Source organism: Protopterus annectens, chromosome 8.part1 (assembly GCF_019279795.1).
Source record: "Protopterus annectens isolate FY-2018-M chromosome 8.part1, PAN1.0, whole genome shotgun sequence".
NCBI lineage: Eukaryota > Metazoa > Chordata > Ceratodontiformes > Protopteridae > Protopterus > Protopterus annectens.
In genome coordinates, this window is record NC_056742.1 from 262,359,309 (window position 1) to 262,380,018 (window position 20,710).

At 41.4% G+C, this 20,710-nt stretch overlaps 1 protein-coding gene across 2 annotated transcripts in view; it reads right to left on the reverse strand.

Moving 5' to 3' along the window:
• FANCA (FA complementation group A) overlaps positions 1 to 20,710 on the reverse strand; it is a 2,214,801-nt gene that overhangs the window by 139,957 nt on the left and 2,054,134 nt on the right. For both annotated transcript variants that reach the window (XM_044081851.1, XM_044081852.1), the window contains exon 42: positions 15,693 to 15,861. In XM_044081851.1, coding sequence (XP_043937786.1) covers positions 15,693 to 15,861 — 169 coding nt within the window. The remainder of the gene's footprint in view (positions 1 to 15,692; positions 15,862 to 20,710) is intronic.

Below are 20,710 nucleotides of genomic sequence, written 5' to 3' on the forward strand. Positions count from 1 at the left end.
GTACAAGGACAAAATGATTGACTTCAACAATTGGCTAAGCTTTTGGTGTCATTCTAAGGGGATCCAGTATCTGTCTGCTTGGGATGACATGGTCGACAGACCACGATGCTTTGCCACAGATGGCCTGCACCTGTCGCCCCTGGGATTCTGGATACTGGCTAAGGCTCTTGCTGCCCCTATAGTGCCTTTTTTAGGCAAGGTTCAAATAAATTCACCACTGTAACAGGAACAGGCAAGCAAAAACTGAGGGCAATGCTACTCAATGCTAGAAGTCTAAATCTCAAAATGCACGCACTCGAGGCACTCTTTAAAATGGAGAACATCGATATCTGTGCGGCGACTGAGACCTGGTTCAAGGCTCCAGAGAGCACCCCTGCACTACCAGGCTATAACTCGTACCACACTTTTAGGCCAAGTAACCTGGACTGAAACACCAAAGGCAGAGGTGTGTCCATATTCATTAAGGATATCCACACCTCCAGGCTAGTTGCTCAGCATAATGCATCTGAGGTTATCCAAGTGCAACTAACTCTGGGCAAAACTGCAATCCAAATTGTAGCTTGCTACAGATCCCCCACCATGCCCCAGGATTCCCACTCTTCTTTTCTTGATGTACTGGAAAATATCAGGGTTCAACCAAACACCCTAATAATGGGCGACTTCAACTATCCCACCATTAACTGGGAAAACTACTCGTGTACCAACTCCTTAGCTCAACGCCTTCTGGAATTCATAAACTCCAATGCCCTAGTTCAACTTATCCACACCCCCACTAGGGTCAACAATATCCTAGACCTAGTCATTACCAACATGAGTGACCGGTGTTCCACACCTGAAGTCAACTCCTCGTTGGTCCGATCCGACCATAAGCTAATCACCCTTGATATCCACATCCCGACCCCACCCCCCCCATTAAGGAAACCACGGTAAAAAAATTCTCCAAAGCCAACTTCATGCTTCTTAAGACAGAAGTGGTGAACTTCATGACACCCATGCAGATGGACAACAGAGTTACAACTGCTGAATCCTACACAAGTACACTCTATAAGCACTTACACGAGTGCATGGATCATGCTATCCCAAACAGAACCAAGACGCTATCCTCCAAAAAAAGGGAAGCCAATCTGGTGGTCCCCTGCGATAAACAAACTGTACAACAGAAGGAAGAAACTGTTGCAAAAGATAGTAAAATCCCATGAGTGGAGGAGATCCCTGGTCAGCCTCAGTAAGAAGCTGAGATCCCTTATAAGATCCTCCAAAGCTAGCTATGAAAACAAAATTGCCATTAATTATAAGGGCAACCACAAAGCATTCTATAGCTATGTCAAGAATCTCGATGGCAACACCCAGAGCTGCTCTGAGTTGCAGCACAAAGGCACGAAAATTACAGAACCAACTGATATTGCCAACATCCTAGCAGATAGGTTCAGTGCTAACTTTACCCCCCCCCACCCCCTAAAGGGCCCATATCTATACAGGAAGAACGCAGAGTCCCTGTAATCACAACTACACAGGTAAAAGCTGCACTCTCTAAAGTCAAAAACACAGCATCCATGGGACCGGACAACATCCCAGGCTACGTTTTACATGAACTTCAGAACGAACTGGCTCCCCACTTTAGCACCATGTTCAATAATAGCCTCGCATCAGACTTTGTGCCTACTGAATGGCGCACAGCAACAGTTATCCCACTCCACAAAGGGGGAGCCACCACTGATTCCGGGAACTATCGACCTATTAGCCTGACGAGCCTGGTCTGCAAGGCCATGGAACGTATCATCATGGAACTCATAAACGAAGACAATGGTAACCTCCAAACTCTGGATCCCACCCAGTTTGGGTTTATGAAAGGCAGATCATGCCTCCTGAACCTGATCGACTTCTTTGAGGCAGTCACCAAAGCCATGGATGAGGGTAAGGTGGTTCGCACAGCCTATCTTGACCTCGCCAAGGCTTTCAACACCATCCCCCATTCTGGAATTATAGCTAAACTCACTAAACTAGGTATAAATCCCTATGTCACAAGATGGGTTGCCAACTGGCTCACTGACAGAACCCACACTGTAAAAGTTGCAGATTCCAAATCTGACCTCAAAGCAGTGACAAGTGGAGTACCACAGGGTTCCGTCCTGGGACCTCTCCTGTTTGGTATCTACTTCTCTGAAGTACAGGCTAACACAGAAGGCCTCTGGCTAATGAAGTTCGCAGATGACTGCAAACTAGGAGCCATAGTCAAGTCCCCAAATGATGTGGACATCCTACAGAAGGGCTTCTCTGAGACAGATGTCTGGTGTCAGAGCCATGGCCTCAAGCTCAATGCCAAAAAGTGCAGTGTCATCCCCTTTGGTAAAAACTCTGTACCCATGAACTACCACATAGGCAGCAATCTACTTAACACTGAATGTGTGATAAGAGACCTTGGGACCCAGGTGGACAGTAGCCTCTCCTTTGATAGTCACATTGCCACAGTAGTAAGGAAGTCCTTCTACGTGGCACACCTCATCATAAAAGGGTTCTCATCCAGGAAAAAAGAGGTCATTGTTCCCCCTCTACTCGACACTCATTAGACCCATTATAGAGTACAATGCCCCTTTTGGAATGTACCTGACATCTGTAGCAGCTGTAAAGGCCACAGAAGTACCTCACAAAGAGGATTACTGGCCTCAAACAAATACCCTACACTGACCCCCCTTCAAAAAACTCCAGCTTTACTCCTTAGCATATTGCCTACTCCGAGGTGATCTCTGCCTAACATATAAAGCTATGTCAAACCCAGAGCTATTGGATATGCTACACCTATACACCTAAAGAAGTCTCAATCCCTCTGAGCTACACGCTCTAGGGACCTAAACCTTGTCACCACAATAAACAGGACATGCTGGAGGGATAGATTCCTGTCCTAGAGACTTCCCATACTCTAGAACAGGCTACCCATCTATGTCAAGCAAAGGTCTTCATTAGCACTCTTCAAGAAAAATCTTGATGAGTGGATGGGAAATGGGAAATAGGAAATACACCCCGGGGATCACTTCTGTTGCCGCTCGACAGTGGCACAGGAAAATAACTTTCTTGGGTGGTGTAAGCCAGGGAACCTTGTGGGCTAGGCTTACGTAGGCCCTTGGGCCGATAGCCTAGTACCTACCTATGAACCTTTCACTTTGAGGTCTGTAAATAGTAATGATTCACGGAGTTACATTTTTTTTTCAAAATCTGAACTACTGTGTATAAACAGACAGATACTGCTGCTGTCAGTAAAAAAAAAAAAAACATTTTTTTTACACAGCATGTACCCCCCCCCCCCCAAGATGGGTCCCTGTACTACAATCATGGTCTCTAAATATGTTATCCTGCATAACCACACAGTCAAAGGAGAAGTTTGTCTTCTTTAATAAAACAAAACAAAACTGCTTTTTTTCCTTTATTCCTAGGTGCTGTGACATTGGAATTAGTAATGTGAATTAGAATTATGTGTATGACTGGGGTGCGACTTCCTTACAAAATATTCATCAATTAGGTACCTTTAGTTAAGTTCAATTCAGCTATATGCAGATATTGGTAGCTCTGACAACTGATACCTTTCAAAGCAGACACTATAAAAACTGCTGAAAAAAATACCAGATGATCACAGTTTTCCTCCTTAACGTGTTTGCTAATCAAACTTGGTCAAGAACAGGAGGGATCTACCATTTCTTGTTAAACTTCTGTAACAAATGTGAAGAAAAGCAGCGAGGAATGCCTTCTTGGAACAATGGATGAAGTCTGTGTACCTGTGAAACAATTATATTAAATAAAGTCTTCAGAATATACCCATGATGCTTCTTGTTTTAAATGCGGACGCTCCACAATGGCCTCTCTACCCAGAAGTGAGTTACTATGCTGGTGTCTCGATACGACTAAAGAAAAGATCTTTCTTCACTATCAGAACTGGTTTCTTGGACTTGCTACTTGGTGACTGCAGTGGGAGTTGCTTGCTTAAGTCATGGAAAACTCTTTGCCATTTATGCACAGTTGTGGATACAGCTGAAATGGTCACAGAGTCCTGGTCTGAGTAGTCAGTTATACTTGTTTGGAATGGGTATTTAAATGCTTACTAGACCAAGGCAAAAAGTTTTTCAAAAACTTACCATGCCTCATGTGACGTCCCTCCTCTGGGCCAGTGATCAAGGAGTCTCAGTCCTCACCATGGATACCAGTGGGGGATATTCAATTGGAATAAAACTAGATACACACAGCGTTTCCAGATGCCACTCTCTGCACCACGCACAAAAGGAGCACACTCACATACTGGGGTTGGGTTTCCCTTTCTCTCGCCAGGCCCCAAATAAGACTCCAGTAAACCACAGGAAAAACGAAAAACAACCACAGTCACAGATATCGCAAACAGTTTAATAACACACACTGGTGACTCGGCACAAAAGCCTTCAAAGGAGTTAACATCCATTCAAATAAACCAATTATATCAGCATCCATATAAAACAAATATTCCAATGTTTGTCTTTTTGGCTTTTCCCGGTTAGGGGTCGCCACAGCGGAACTCTGGTCCGCTAATGATTAGCAGTAGATTTTTATGGTGCCGAGTTGCCGGCCTGACGCCCAACCTTCAGCGAAGGCACGCCCTTTCACACATGTCTTTTGGAGGCCACTCGACCTCGAAGAGGACATGCAGACTCCACACAGAAGGCACTCCAGCCGAGAATCGAACAGGAGATCCTCCTGCTGTGAGGCAAAAATGCTACCGCTGTACCACCGCGTATATACCAATAAAACAATAAATCATTTAATCATATATTTCCAATCACAATTCCTATTCAACCCTTTAGGGTCCAAAGTATTGTATTTTAAAAATATAAATAGTTTCTTTATATAAACATTTATATTTAAGATTTGCCTTTTCCTCTGTCTGTAGTGTAACTTGTTCTAAAATACAACCCCTTAACAATGAAGCATCACTTCCACAGAGCTCTCCACGCGAATATTTTTAACATCCCTAACATGCTCTTGGAATCTAGTCTTAAAAGCTCACTGGATCTCACCAATATAAAACAATTTACAGGGGCATTGCAAAACAAATTATTCCCTCCATACTACAATCAAATCTATAAATAGGTTTAAAACTAATATTATAAATTGTAGGAAAATCCCAAATAAGACTCTACACTGACCACAGCTGCAGAGTTGAGTCCTTAGCAGAGAGTTCCAAGCCAAGTCCTCAACCACCCTCTCTGTGAAACCAGTGCTCTGTGTCCCTGCCACAAGTAGCTCACACACACACTCTTTGAGAATTAATTTTCACCCAATGCGCCCCCCCACACACACACACACACATGCATACCCGGGAAAGGCTGGTAGAGATTTATCAGCTATGCTCCCTCTGCCCAGACTATAAGGTATATACTGTAACCAGTAAACTCCAAAGCCAGCTACCCTAAGGCTCTTATAAGGGTACCCAATTATAGTGAGTAAAATTAATACTAATACAAATGGTAGTGTTTGACCAATGTAGCAAGGCCTTCAGGAGCAGCCACAGTGTCACCAAATAAGGAGAAGTACTCTCAAAGGTTAAAATATTCTCTAAAAGACCAGCCACAATTAAAAGTTTAAATGTATTTAATAAATAAATAAATAAATACATAACTATGAAAATACTAAATATCTACTTACAATAAACACCACAGTTTCACTCACAGGAAATATTAAAAATAACACAGATGGACAGATTTACACAGATTAAGAATATCAGTACTTAACTGATCTCATTATATTTTCCTGACTGATATAAATAATTACTATTCCCTGGTCATTTACTAAAGCAAGGCAAGATGAAGTGGGTGAGTGCTCCTTCTTTGTCAGGTTTCACAAACAGACTGACCTGAGACTTCTGTCTCATGTAGTATTAAAACATCATTTCGTTGCTGGATTACAGAATGATTTCACATACATCTGGTCATCTGTCTCTGGTTCCCACACTACCCCCTTTACTAGAAAATGAAACAGAATCTAGCACATATGTGCCATAATACACACAGAGCTTTGCTAAGATGTGTTATAGCATCTGGAAGCTATAAAACCATTTCAAAACTTCTACCCTTCCAGGGTAGCAATTAGTTCACCCTTAAGGACAATACAGTAGGATTCCTAGTCCTGGTTTTCACAGGACATTTTGTCTCTGGCTGCAATCAGAACTGTAAGATACAATCTTTATGGCCTAAACCAGGTAATTTAATTTCAGACTATCTTTTTAAAGTTAGCTATAACAGAGATTAACCTCATTTCTTCCAGTATCCTCTTTTACAATATATTCATTTTACCAGTTCCAATACAGTCTGACATACAGGTGTATTTATTTTCTCTCCAGCAGGACCCACTGCTAGTGCATTTTAACACAAACAGCTTTACAAATACATTTTCAACACAAGCACCTGTACAAATCAGTTTGATATACAAATGACATGCATTTTTTTACAAAACTCCAGTTATCTATGCTGGCATATGTTAACCATCTATTGCCTTATTTCTCCTGGCATAGCTGGCAATACCTCACATCATCACACCTCACCTGAAAAAAATACTTCAATACTGCTGGGTAAACTTACGTATAGGTCTGGTAGATGTGAATGTCTATTTGCTGCTGCTTTTCATCAACATTTTTACCCTGACACACTATAACATCTTCCATACTGTTTTATCAAAAGTAGGGACTGTGATAGGAAAATTCTATAATGCCTGATAAGAAAGGATTCAAAATTAATAAATTTTAACTGATTATCACAGCATCAGAACTAAACTATCAAACTATTGAGAACATGGCCAATCCCACTGTATTACAACTCACTACACATCGAAAGAAATATTTTTCTAGGCAGGATGTGTCCATGTACTCTCATAAGAGGATTTCAACACTGCAACCATATTTCTAGACATACTAACCCTTCAAGGTCACACAGACTTGAAAGAAAGAAAAATGTCAGTCTTAGAAATAATGTACACCTCTTTTTCAGTCTGAGTTGCCCAACTTTGGGGTCTTACTACAAAAGGTAAAATAAGCATGTTACAGGAACAAGGACCTTAAAAAGATTATTTGTTGACAGGTTAGCTGCAGTTTGCTTAAACATGCATGCTCAACCAAGTGGCAAAAAGAAGCACTTTTCACTACTGCTTCTCTCAGCAACTGCTCTTCCTGTAAAGAGGATTCTTCCTCATAAAATTAAACATTTCGTACTTGGTATACCTGTCACTCATGCCAATTATCCCTACAGCCCAGGAAAAGGAAGTAGGGCCTCCTGAAATGTTAAGTCATAAGGGTTTGGGTCAGATATGAACAGACTTAATACATTCAAGGCAGTCCTTACCAAAAGATAATGGAGATTGGGATTAACTGACATTAGATGTTGTTAATGGTCTGCCATTGGCAATATCAAAACATGGATCCCTGTTAGTGGCTTCACCAGTTGAGTTGCGGTGCATGCCTTGCTGAAGTGAGGGATGACACTGTACTGATGGAGTATGCCCTGGAGGTTTCTTCAGTCAAGAATACAGTAAAAAGGCACTAATGTTTTCAATTAATAGTATTTTAATCGAAGGGGGAAGGGCCTTGGAGAACAGAAACATGAAGCAAATCACATCCTTTGGAACCAGCCACCAATTAAAAAAAATCCACTGGCTCAAAGATACTAAACTGAAATTTATTAAAATAAAAATCAAAAGATAAGCTTTCAAACAAAAGGTGCTTCTTCAGATGTATGAAACAAGACCAAAAGTAATGAAACACTTAAATAGCAGTAGTTAGTCACATGATTAAACTCTTACCAAGTTCTCAAAGTTATAATATCCATTTACAACACTGTCCATCTTCTTCATCTTCTTTCATCTTTTCCCGGTTAGGGGTCGCCACAGCGGATCACCTGTCCACTCATGATTGGCAGTAAAGTTTTTTACGGTGTCAAGTTGCCAGCCCGTCACCCAATCTTCCACAGAAGGCAGGCACTCACGCCTAGGGCCAATTTAGTGTCCAATCCACCTACAGCATGTCTTTGGGATGTGGGAGGAAACCAGAGCACCTGGAGGAAACTCACGTGACCACAGGGAGGACATGCAGACTCCGCACAGAAGGCACCCCAGCCGAGGATTGAACCAGAGAGCCTCTTGCTGTGAGGCGGCAATGCTAACCGCTGCACCACCTCAGCCACCCACTGTTCATCTAATGGTTCTTCATTTAAATTCAGGTTTTATGCTGACTTGGCCAGCAAGACCAGGACTAGCATCCACTTTTATGTATCCATTTATGCTCACATCTTTTTCAGTTTCTGTAATCTGATCTCTCTATTTTCAAAGACAATCTCCAACACTGCATACCTGAACTCATGAGCACTGCCTGTGTCATGAACATATTTATAAAGTGCATTAGTCATTACTTTTCTATAAACATCTGATATGTTCACCTGCACGTTCCCTAAACTTTGCATTAGACTTGCCTACATAAAATGCACTGCATACTATACAAACAGCAAGATAATCAATATTTTTTGAATCTCAATCAGCAAATACTTTCAAACAGTAATTTGTACAGGGAGAATGAACACCTCCTTGGTGTAAACTTTCTGACATTTTATTAGCTCAAAATCCATTTCTTCATAGCAAATCTGTTTCAAATTATTTGACTTTTTAAAAGAAAAATGCTGTTTATCTGCTTTTACACCATACAAGCCTTCACAAAAACAGTGTGCAAATGTTTTTTTAATTATACCATGTGTATCTCAAGTGTTTCTTAAAAAAACACTGAAGAAATAATGTCTGGTAGTAGTCCAACAATCTGAAATTACCTAATCTTTCATTTGCACTAACAATTCTTTTTATTTACTGTACCTATAAAACCAATTACAGTTGTCTTGAATCGCTCCATACATTTTTATTCAGTATTATTTAACACATATTATCATCTGACATTTCTTAACATTTTGACTTGGCTTGCATACCAGAAATGTGCAAACAAGTACTGCTGAATGCTATAATGGTATATTCATACTTTGCAAAATGTCTGTTTTAAATCCCATGCCATCACCAGTGGCCCTGTTTAAGACAGAAAGGACCCAAATTATAATTTTCATATTTGGGTCCTGTGTGTGAGAGTGGAGGTGGCTGGGCTGTATCTTCTACTCCATGGGTTATTACTACCTGAAAATCACTACAATCTTAAAGTTAGTCAGTTGACTTGCAGATGCTACAACATTAAGATGACACAGGTGCCAATTTGTTGGGGGGGGGGGGGTTAAGAACAAAACACTTTTATAATATCCAGGTAATATGTATTATTATTAGATATCTGCAATGGTTATGAAGGTCATAGTCTGTTACCATTGAAGTCATCACTGAAGATGCCTTCTGCAAACTGAAGTCAATTTGATAGGAACGGATAGACGCCGGTACATAACGGACCATTGAGCAGCCAGTGTGAACTCGCATAAAATACCTTGCTAGAGGGACTAAGGGGATGGCAGCCACCATAGATCCTAGAGCCTGAAGTATCAGCCTCGAACATGATCTCTCAAAGTCGGAACATGATGGGTAGAGCCGCTATCTGGTTCATTGTGTCCAAGACAGCTCCATTGAATTCTAAAAACTGAACCGGGGATGGGTTCAACTTTGTCAGGTTTATGGTGATACAGAGATGACTGGCAAGGCTGATGAAGTAATACCTGGCCTGGAGTTGTTGATGCCTGGTTGGGGCAGTGAAGAGCCAGTCATCCAGATTTGGAAACATCCGGAATCCTTGCAGTCATAGGTGAGCTGCGACACCATATATTTGGTAAAAAATCTGGAGGCTGTGGTGAGTCCAAAGGGCAGAGCTCTGAATTATAAATGACTGGCTCCCAGCCGTAAGTGCAAATGGCTTCTGGAGCATCTGTCTATTTTGATGTGATAGTACGCCTCCTTTACATCCACTGAGCACATCTAATTGTCCTTCTGCAGCAGTGGTAGAATGCACTGGAATGTCACTATTCAGAACTTCACCTTCTTTACTATCAAATTTAATTTGCTTAGATTCAAAATGGATCACAGGTCCCTGGTTTTCTTTGACACCAAAAATTAGCAAGAGTAAGTTCCGAATCCTATGTTCAGTCAGGACCTCTTGGATAACCCTTTTTTGCAGTAGATTTAGAACTCCTGCTACTGTGTACTCCCTCTGACTGGGTGGAATTTCAGGGAGTCTCTTTGACCTCTCTGGTGGAGGAAGGAGAAAGGGAATATAACCACCTCTGGATAAAATCTTTAGCACCCATTTATTTTGCGTTATATCGGTCCAGGTGGTAGGGTGCAGAGACAAACAACCCCCAAATGCCTCCTGAGATGAGCAGTTGGGCAGCACTTCAGGAGCGCTTATAGGGTCTATCAGTGAAAGGGTCAATGAAACCTTGATTCTGCGTACCTCATCTGCCACTGGGGTAGCATCTCCCACTGAAACTTGCTCCTCTGCCAATAGAGGAAGGATTCCCACTCTGATCCTGGGAAGACCCCTGAGTTTTTTAAAACCAGGTTTTCTTTCCATTGCACTGGTTTCTGGAAAAAGTGCACTGAAGAGTTGAAACTCGACTCCGACGGCAGTCCAGGCATGTCTCTGAATAGCAATGCCTGAGCTGGCTGCCCACGAGGCACCCTCCATGGAGTGAGATAAACCTCACGGAAGAACAGGACAAGGACGAAAGAGTTGTCATATGGGGGGGACCTTCCTGAAGTCCTTCTCCGACATGATCTCTGACAGAGTCTGAGAGTTCCTTTACCAGTTCTGTGATTGCGTAGTGTCTGCCAGGTAGTTTAACATGCTCAGAAAAAAGGTGGTCGAGGTATAAACGCGTTTACCACACCTGTCCATCTCTCTGGACTCCATGCTCAGCAGATGGACAGTGGAGCCCTGTTCGGCTAGCTCCTTCTTGGTAGCTGCTGCCACAACCATGGCATCAACTGGAATATCCTTGGTCAAATATGGTCTGTCCTTAGGGGGAGATGAAAAAAAAAAAAAAAAAAAACATAACCGGGCGTTTGGGAATTGGTTCGATGGAGTCTGGCTCGTAACAGGCCCGGAGAGACACCAAATCCAAAAGCTTGTCGGCCAGGGGGACCACCCAGTGTGTAGATGGGCTCGACCCAAAAGCTTCCAAAAACACAGACTCCTCTGAGGAAGGAGGTTGGGCTGACCAACCATCTCTCTGCCATAGGATCTCTCCAAAGGAGACGTCCTCTGGTAGTGATCTGGGGGATCCTTCCTCTTCATCGAAATTCATGTCCTTGGTGGCAGACTCCAAAGGGGAGTCAATGTGCCTCCTTTTGTGCATCCTCTTACCAGGAATCTCCTTTGTGGGATGTTCAGGGGAGGTCTCAGAAGAATAGGGAACTCCCTCTGGGGCAGATGTCTGGAAGCTAGTTTGGAAGGGCTGACTATGGGCAGGTATGACAGGCTCAAGTCTCTGATCCAAGGGAAATTGATGGGAAGGGTCACAACTCAAAGAGACTGGATCCCTATGGCAAGAGAAGGCCCTTTCCACAACTTGGAATGATGAGAGACCCAGTGAATCCCTCTTCAGTTCCACAGGAGCCGAGGCTACCGAAGATGAGAGGCCAGGGATCCCTAAGACCTGGGTTCTAGGTAGAACTGGACCCGAACTGTCCACAGCAGTAGCCCAAACAGGAGAAGATGGTTCCGACATAGTTGGAGCCAAACCCCTCCACCAGGAACTGATGGGGACATCCTGGATCAGGGACCCACTGCGGTCCGACAACAATGGAGCAGATAAGTCAGGGCAATAGTTGGACTGGAGGAAGGGTAGCTCCTCATACTCAACTCCATCTCTTTCAGTCAGCTACGATCCTGAGACTCCGATACCGAGAGATGGGTCAGAGAAGGAGACTAAGCTTGGAGGGAAACACACTCAGGACCCAGAGGGATGGTGTGGAGAAGACACCCAACTGGATATGAGTGGTGAGAATCTTCCTGATCATCCTGTCTACATCAACCTCTGAAAGGCACCTAGAATACCTGAAGAAGCCACAGATGGGGGCCTGGAGTGCCTAATGGGCATCTGCTGCAGCCTGAGGGAAGGAGCAGTCTCAATGCCCAGCACCGGTGTAGGACTCCTAGCTACTGGATCCGTAGTCTTTGTATCCGAGTTGGAAGGGGTAGCTTCAGGAGAACTGGAGATTAGACAAGTACTGTTCAGAGCCGAAGAGTGCTTCGGGTCCACCGGGGAATATGTGGGAGTAAGATCTGAGCCTGTCGAATCCAAAGGTCTCAGAATCTTGAAGGGTGGCTGTGAAGACGTCCTTGAGGACTTGTTAAGGTGCTTCTTGGAGTCAGACGACTCTGCCACACTCTTGGAGAGGTTTCAGCCCCTGCAGAGGATCTTGAAGCAGGCAAGAGGCCCTTTAGAATCAACTTATTTCTGTGGTCGGCAATCATCCTAGGATTGAAGCTCTCACAGACAGAGCAAGCTGACGGCAGACATTCAGGGCCAAGACAATACGGTAGACAGTCAATTATCCGAACGTTGATTACCCAAAATGTCAATTATCCGAACGCAGCTTTCCAAAGTTTTTGTGTAGGAAAAATCAAAGTCTGAATATGTAAAAGTTTTACGTATTTGCTTGTGTGTGCTTTTTGAGCTTGTAGCCCACTCGTATGTGAAAAACATTCTTTATTGTCCACTAGAATCTCTGAATTGTTAAAAAGTGTATTCCCTGCATGCAGAAAAAATAGGATTTTAGAAGTTTGTTTATCCTGTTTAATGTATGTTTGATTATCTGAACAGCTGGATTATCCAAACTACCCTACGTCCCAATTAGTTTAGATAATCAACTCCCTACTGTATACACATAAGGAATGTGCATCGGAATGCGGGAACTTTCTGCCACATTCACAGCACCTTTAAAACTGGTAGGTTTTTCTGACATATTACTACAAGAAACAACAACTAAAACACCATATGTGGAAACCACAACAAAAAACACTGTATTACAATATAACAGAAATATACAAAGTTAGCTATATATTCATCTATGTTTTTATTTTTGTATTTAACACTAACAATAACAGCAACAGCCGATAGGGGGGAAAGCCTAAAACCAATGGCTAGCAGAGGAGAAAGCGCTGGCAAAACCTAACTGCTAAGCTAGCAGAAAAAGGAAAGGATTCTAGACTTACACAACTAAGGAAGGGGAGAAAAAGAACACAAAAAGCATTTATCTGAGAAAAAACAGAAGATAGCAATCCTACTGGAAAAAACTTGACAAAGGCTTGAGACTCCATAACCACGTCTGACATTCTCGCGGCAAATGAGATCTAAGGGAGTTAACCAGAGGACAGTGCATTATGGGAACTGGGAGGAGCTAGATAATTGGATCCTAGTCTGTAGGAAAACAAAATACGGCCAAGTCGGATCAGACCCTCCGATCCGTAACTTAACTGTGAAGAGAAATGAAAGAGAGATTGGATTGTTAGATATTTGCAAGGGTTATGAAGGTCAAAGCATGTGAAGGTTGGTGCTAAAATGGACAGGCAGTAGTGAAGCCAGGGTGGGGTGAAAGGGGTAGCCTCCCAGGGTACAAAGTGTTGGGGGCAAGACTGGCAAATGCAGATTGATCTTCAGTGCATTCCTGGCTTTCAAAAATGAATGCCCTATTGCATTTTTGTTTAGAAATGAAGTGCTTAGCACTGTGTGACATATGTAACTTTAGCAGCTGTTTCCTACCACAGTTAAAAGAGAAAAACATTTTTTTTAAAGAACTGAAGCACTTCAGAACTCCATATGTGACAAACTGAAGCAAGCAGTTGCTAAAGTTTAAAAGGAAAGAACAGCATTTAAGCTTTATAAGGTCGTAAGGCTGGGAGGGATGATGTCAGGGTAATCCTATGTGCTAGGTTTGTAAAGGCTCCAGGGCCATTAGTCTAGTACGTACCTATGAACCTATTATACCATACTGTATGTGACACAGGAGAGAAGAATAAAAGCAAGCCAGAGCTGTATTAACATTGTTGGCATTAGTCCAATGCAAATAACACAGCTTGCTGGCTGCAGGCCTGTGATTCCAAGATTTATTTTCAGAGGTCCCATAAATACCACCCTACCTAGATAGATGAGTCTGCCTAAATCTGTATTGGGAATTTTAAAAGTCCAAGCTACTGCAACCTGCTTTTACAGTACTGATTGTTTATGACATCGCTGTACATAAAAAATAATAAAACAGACCACACCACACAGTTATTAAATCAGCAGTCAGTTACATTGTTTTTTTTTTTAGCATTTTATAAATCCTTGAGAGTTTTGGCTTAAACACTTTAAATAAATGTTGAATGCTAAATCTGTTAGCTCCACATTCTAACTTTATGGGAAAACCTTGATGCGACTTAACTTTCCCCAATCACTGAAAGCCTTTTCGACAATCTGTCATTGTAGGGCTTCTTCATAGTAAAACAAATGGTAAAAGCTCTTGGAAATAATGTAAGCATTCAGGTAGTAGTCATTCTAGAGGCAAAAAGTGCGCACAGCATGTATGCCTTCAAGTGCTATTTTCTATAAGCAAAACCATGTTGCCACTTGTAAATGTAAATTATTCTATTGCTTCTATCATTTGACCTTACAATGTAATACAATTATTTGATGTTTGCATGCTTTGCCACTTTTATTATGCCTTTACTTTGTTTCCAGTTGTGATTTTTTTTCACCTGGACTAAAACTGCGGTGGTAGTGCTGCGCTAGCATTGTCGACTCACAGTAAGACGTTGTCCTGTTCAATTCTCAGCTAAAGTGTCTTCTGTGTGGAGACATGCGTGAATGGGCGTACCTTCGTTGAAGGTTGAGCGTCAGGGCTGGCAACTTGGCACCTAACCGGGAAAAGCCGAAAGACACAACAACAACAACAACTAAGCCTGCAAATTGTCATTTCTGATTAGTGTACCACCCAGGTAATCAAATTATATATAAATGAAATTAAAGTTCAGAATCAGAAAAAAAAAAACATTCTTATCAAAAAAAGCAAAAAGGAAGGAAATAAGGTGAAGGCCATCCCTTTTGTCACTAGCCTACTGACAAGTGTGTTTAGCCATCAGCAGGTATGATATGAGCTTTATCTGGTGGCAAGGAAGCAATTAACTGTTGACTATTAAAGTCACAAAATGCTCCTGATTTACTGTATTTTTTTTAAAAACTGTAATGCATTAGGTCTGCTTCATAACATTTTGGTGACTCTAAGCAAATAAATGCTAAAAAATATTAAATTATATAGTACCACTGATATGTGACAAATCAGTGTATAAAGAACATAAAATAAGCTTAAAAAGTTTTATTCACTTTTAAGATGCGTGCCCTGAACTCTTCACACAGTAATTTCACAAATTGTGCTAGCAGGAACTCTACATATTCTAAAAGTGCAGGAAAAAAAAAGGAAAATTACAATTGCTGAACTCCATAAAGAAGAAATATATTTCCTCAACAGAATATACCTTATCAGTAAGGCACATAACTTATCCTGTTAATGTGTTATGTGTGTTATCCATCTTGTTTCCAGCAGTTGGCCACTGCTGCACAGCTTTCCCCTTCCATTTTTTTTTTTTACAGTGCTTGCAGTTCATAATGCAGAACTTGTCACTGCTGATCCATGCCTTGACACAATGACAACAGTTTGACTGACAAGCTACTATTACTTACTTGTGCTACTTTTGGCTGCTGGGGTTCACTGGGTGAAGCTTCTGTAAGAATTTCTTGACTGTCCAAGAAAAGCTGAACCAACGAAGCATATGCCTTCAGAGCAACAATCAAAAAATTTGGAGTTGCAAGTAGTTCATCACACAAACTTTTATCAAGCTTTGGCAGCACACTGTAAAAGACAGAAAGCCTAGATTATTCAACACAGTCAACAACAAAACAATGAAGTCACAGTTATTGTTTCTGCTAGCCCTAACACTGCAGCCTTGAGAAGTCTTTAAATCTCCCTGCAGCAGAACATCAGCTGCTAACTCCCTTTTCCTCTTCATTCACTAGTTGTTCTGGATCTATCTTAGCTTCCCCCAGGCTCTACCTGATCCACGTCTGTGGCCAATGGATTGAAGGCAGTAATGCTGCACCATACTATTGCCAGATACAATGTCTTAACCTTGCTACCACACAAGCTCCACTAAGGCTGCCCTTGTGAGGGTGCATGCACACTTCCTCACATGTGCAACTTCCCAACTAAGTGTTACCCTGCTTACATGTCTGAGCTTGCCAGGCTCTTAATGCTGCAAAGGCAACAAGATTGATTATTTCCTTCCACCCAAGATAGGTTACCTGGCTTCAGCTGTTCACTCCCACCATCATACACCTTGTCCCTCCACTGCCTCTGTATTTACCAAAGATTCTTATTTTTTAATGAGCATCACAAATAATAAGTCAGAATTTTATGTCTGACTTGAGCTTTATAAGTATTAAGAGCAGCCATTATTTTATCAGGGAATGGCAGGCTGAAATCAGCAGTGAAAATATTCAGTCTGACAATCCTGACTCTTAGTGCCAAGCAGTACAGCAGCTGACTCTCTAGCATAGAATATCAACTTCTTCTTCTTCTTTCGGCTTTTCCCAGTTAGGGGTCGCCACAGCGGATCACCTGTCCGCTCATGATTGGCAGTGGAGTTTTACAGTGTCGAGTTGCCGGCCCGGCACCCAAGCTTCTACAGAAGGCACACACTGATGCCTAGGGCCAATTTAGAGTGTCCAATCCACCTACAGCATGTCTTTGGAATGTGGGAGGAAACCGGAGCACCCGGAGGAAACCCACGCAACCACAGGGAGGACATGCAGACTCTGCACAGAAGGCACCCCAGCCGAGGATAGAACCGGAGAACCTCTTGCTGTGAGGCGGCAATGCTAACCGCTGCACCACTGCGGCCGCCCCAGCATAGAATATCAACTAACATGCATAACTTCTGAATTTAAAATGTAATGTTTCTTTCAGCATTAGATCTGTTATTTATATACGTGAATGAGTAAATACAAAACAGCTACAAAGCATTCCTAAACCAGGAATAAAATAATTTCTTCATAACATCTGCAAATGAAAATGGACAGGAGCCCTCACTTTCTTTTAAGAAAATGCCAGGGAATGTCACTTTTGTATATGGCAAGAAGTTATAACTTAAGTACCAGTCAGAAGTTTAAAAGCTTCCTCAAATCCACTAATCTCAAATGAGAAGCTTTTGAGAAATCTATTTATGAACAGCTCTCTCCTTAATTATTTTGTAGAAAGTAAAATTTTAGAATGAAGGGCTATCAAATATTTCTGAATAAAATTTTGCAACTAAAGACAGATTAACTTCCAAAGCATTAAACATAATTTTTGTTTCGTGGGAAGTGTGGAGGAAAAAGAAAAACAATCTAAAGTTTGCTTCCATCTTTCAAGAAAATGTAGGAATAAAAAAACAGTAAATATGCAACACAAGCCAAAACAAACCGCGTTGATGGGTTATTTTTGTATTTCTGAGGACCATAATTGTAATCCTCAGAATGGAGTGGATAAGGCAAATATCTCCTACGACCCATGTAACGCAATATGCATGTGTATATATCACAGACAGGAAAGAGAGGATTGCAAAAATCCTTTAAATGAATAACAGCCAATTTCCCAACTTGACCTACTGTGTTAAAAATCGAAATTTATTTTTCTTACTTTTGGGACGCCCAGATTTGGGTCTCAGAAAACAGTGGTAAGGAGCCAGGATTGATTCATGTGTTTCAGTCCTAGAAGTTTTATTGCACGGTTTGCAACTTAACTACACAAAAGATAAACAAATACGGGCTTCTGGTAAGAAACTTTAGTTTAATGCAGTAAGGAAATATATAAACAAAGACTGTGCATTTGTAAAAATTCTTACACTCCATTGCTTAAAACATGAAGGAAGAAGAGTTTACATTTCTATTATATCCTGTATTCCTGATATACAGACATATTTTTATAGTATCAGTTGATCTATGAAAAGTCCCTCTTTAATAGGTTTTTAGTTGGGCATTACTTCTCCATCCACTGGAATTTGGCATGAATTCCTACATTTGTGGATATACGTGAAGTCAGCTGATGCAAGCTGGATGCTACAACAATGTACTCATATCCAAAGCCCACCAGTCTACCACATGCCATAAGTGACTAAGCACCTGTAAATCAAGCAACAACAGATTTTACACCACATTACAAAATAAATCATATAAGAACACTTATTTAACTTAACAGAGAATTCCAACAGCAGATGCAGAAGGAAAAATCATTCATCCACAGAGAGACTGCAGGATGATGTTCCTGCCCCATCAAGGAAGGACTTCTCTTAGGTTAAACAATACAGTAACAATACATCTAGAACATTTAATATTAAGAAACCTCTGATGGGTTCTTGGTTAGGCTGACTTCTAAGCAGTACCACAAAGTTGAAAGGATCAAGCAGACTACCCAAAGATAAGACTGCCAAATCCAGGATAACTGACTTCTCAGGTGTGTTTTTAGTAAGGTACAGGACAAGGATCAAGTGGCCACAGCATTCTTTAAGTAATCACTGGAAGTTACAATTCAACTTCTGGCGTGGGTTTTTAACTCAGAGCTTATCAAGGGATGGATGGGCCAAACTATGTCAAAAGATGATGGAACTGGCAATCACTTGGAAACTGCCATTTTGGCAATATCAAATTCATCCTTTCTCACGGCAAGCCACACAAATAAATCCATCCTTCTAAATTCATATCAACTCAAAGTAATATATGAGCTGCAAATGTCCATGCGAAGTGCCCACTATTGTTTGATTTCTGCCAGCACCAAAACAATTGGGATTTGCATGATGACTTGTCCAATGAAAACTCAGAAAACATCTTTGTTAGGAAATAATGGTTCATGCCAAGGAACCCCCTTTCTTTGTCCAAGACAAAACATGCTCTCCTGCACATACAGCTCAATAGCTCAAAAATGTGCTGCACAGAAATAATGGCCACTTGGAACAGAGTATAACAAGAAATAAACATCAGTGATGCCAAATTAACAAGCTCAAACAGTGGACAGGTAAGTCTGTCTACCATGAAGTTAAAGCCCCACAGAAGAGATGCGCATTCCCTAGTGAAGGATTAAGATACATCATTCCACTAAGGAAGTGGCTGACAAGTCAGTATTGGGTTACACGTCCGTCATCCACAAGATCAACATGCACAAAAACAGTTGGTATATACACTCTAAATGCAGAACTACCAGCCTAGAAACTCCCAAGGTATTTTTTTTGCATTCTTACTGAGTTATTGTGATAGCTCTGCACTTATTTCTGGCATTAATTATAAGCAGAGTTAAAATTGCTTTGGTTTAAACTCCAATGAGAGCAGAGAAAGAAGCTTGCCATTTACAGGACTCTGATTACCGTAAAGCCTAAGTGTGTTGTTTTGCTATTGGCCTGCGAGTTCATTTGAATATTTTTACTTTTTACATGCTGTTTTACGTTGTCCGCATTTGTTTGGTCTTGTGCTTGTTTACTCAGAGCTATCGAACAGTATGCAACCACGTTAATGAAAAGATTATTTTATACTGGATTTGACAACTACTAGCCTGGAAACACTTAGCATCAGTACTCTTGTTATTGTCACAGAGTTATTGTGATAGTTCTGCATTTATTATAATCTGAGTTAGAATTGTTTTGGTTTAAATGCTAGTAAAAGTAGAGGAAGAACCTAAAAGACCACAGTCAGGAAGCAGCTATTTCTAGGCCTCTAACTGCTGTAGAACCTTAGACTGTGCTCTTTTGGTATTGACCATCAGGCTTGTTTGAATATTTTTACCTTTTCTGTGCTGTTATAAGTTGTCATCTTTTGAAAGTGCTTTTCATCACGCAGTCACTCTTAACAGTGCACTGTATAGTGGCAGGCACTTAGAGCCTTAAAGTCTCCACATGCAACACAGGGAGAGATAGACACAGTCTAAGAGACACGGGAACATGGCCAAGGGGAAGAGATGCCAGAATGTCAGATGAAGGCAGATTTGTCCTGAAAGAAAAGTTTTTGAAGTCTAGGCATCTGAGTTGGTTAATAGTCAGTAGTTGCCTGAAGAACCACTGTTTCCATACTGATGAGTGTTACTCTTCATGTATAGACTTAAGATTCCTCATTTAGACAGCACTTCAGTAAATTGACATCAAAACTCTCACATTACTAAACAACTGGAACCACGGATTTGTACTTTCTAACCATCTCTCTAACTGATCTGATTAAAATGGCCATCTTGAGACAATGTCATAATTGCCTCATGTTTACTGAAAAACGTCTATGATTCAAAATGCCACAATGTCTCTCATATATAGTTATATAATGTTATAAGAGACAAAGCTCTAACACAAGGTCACCATAAGTAACAAGCAGGCAGTCACTACCAGAAAACACCACATTAAACCAACCCCATACAATCCATTCTCAACGCACGGACCTACATATTTTCAGCCTCTTAAAAGTAACCAACCGAAACCACAAAGGCCTCTTAAATGTAACCTAAAAAACAAGTACTCACACTCAACGGGTGAGATGCTGGTATAATGGTTAAGGTATTTACCTTACAGACACAAGTTGCAGGGTTTGATTCTCACATGAGGTAGATGGCTAGGCTTGAAATGACCCAAAAGGCCAGTTAGCCTAGTACTAGTCTATGAACCTATGAACAACCTCACAAACACAAAGGTGGC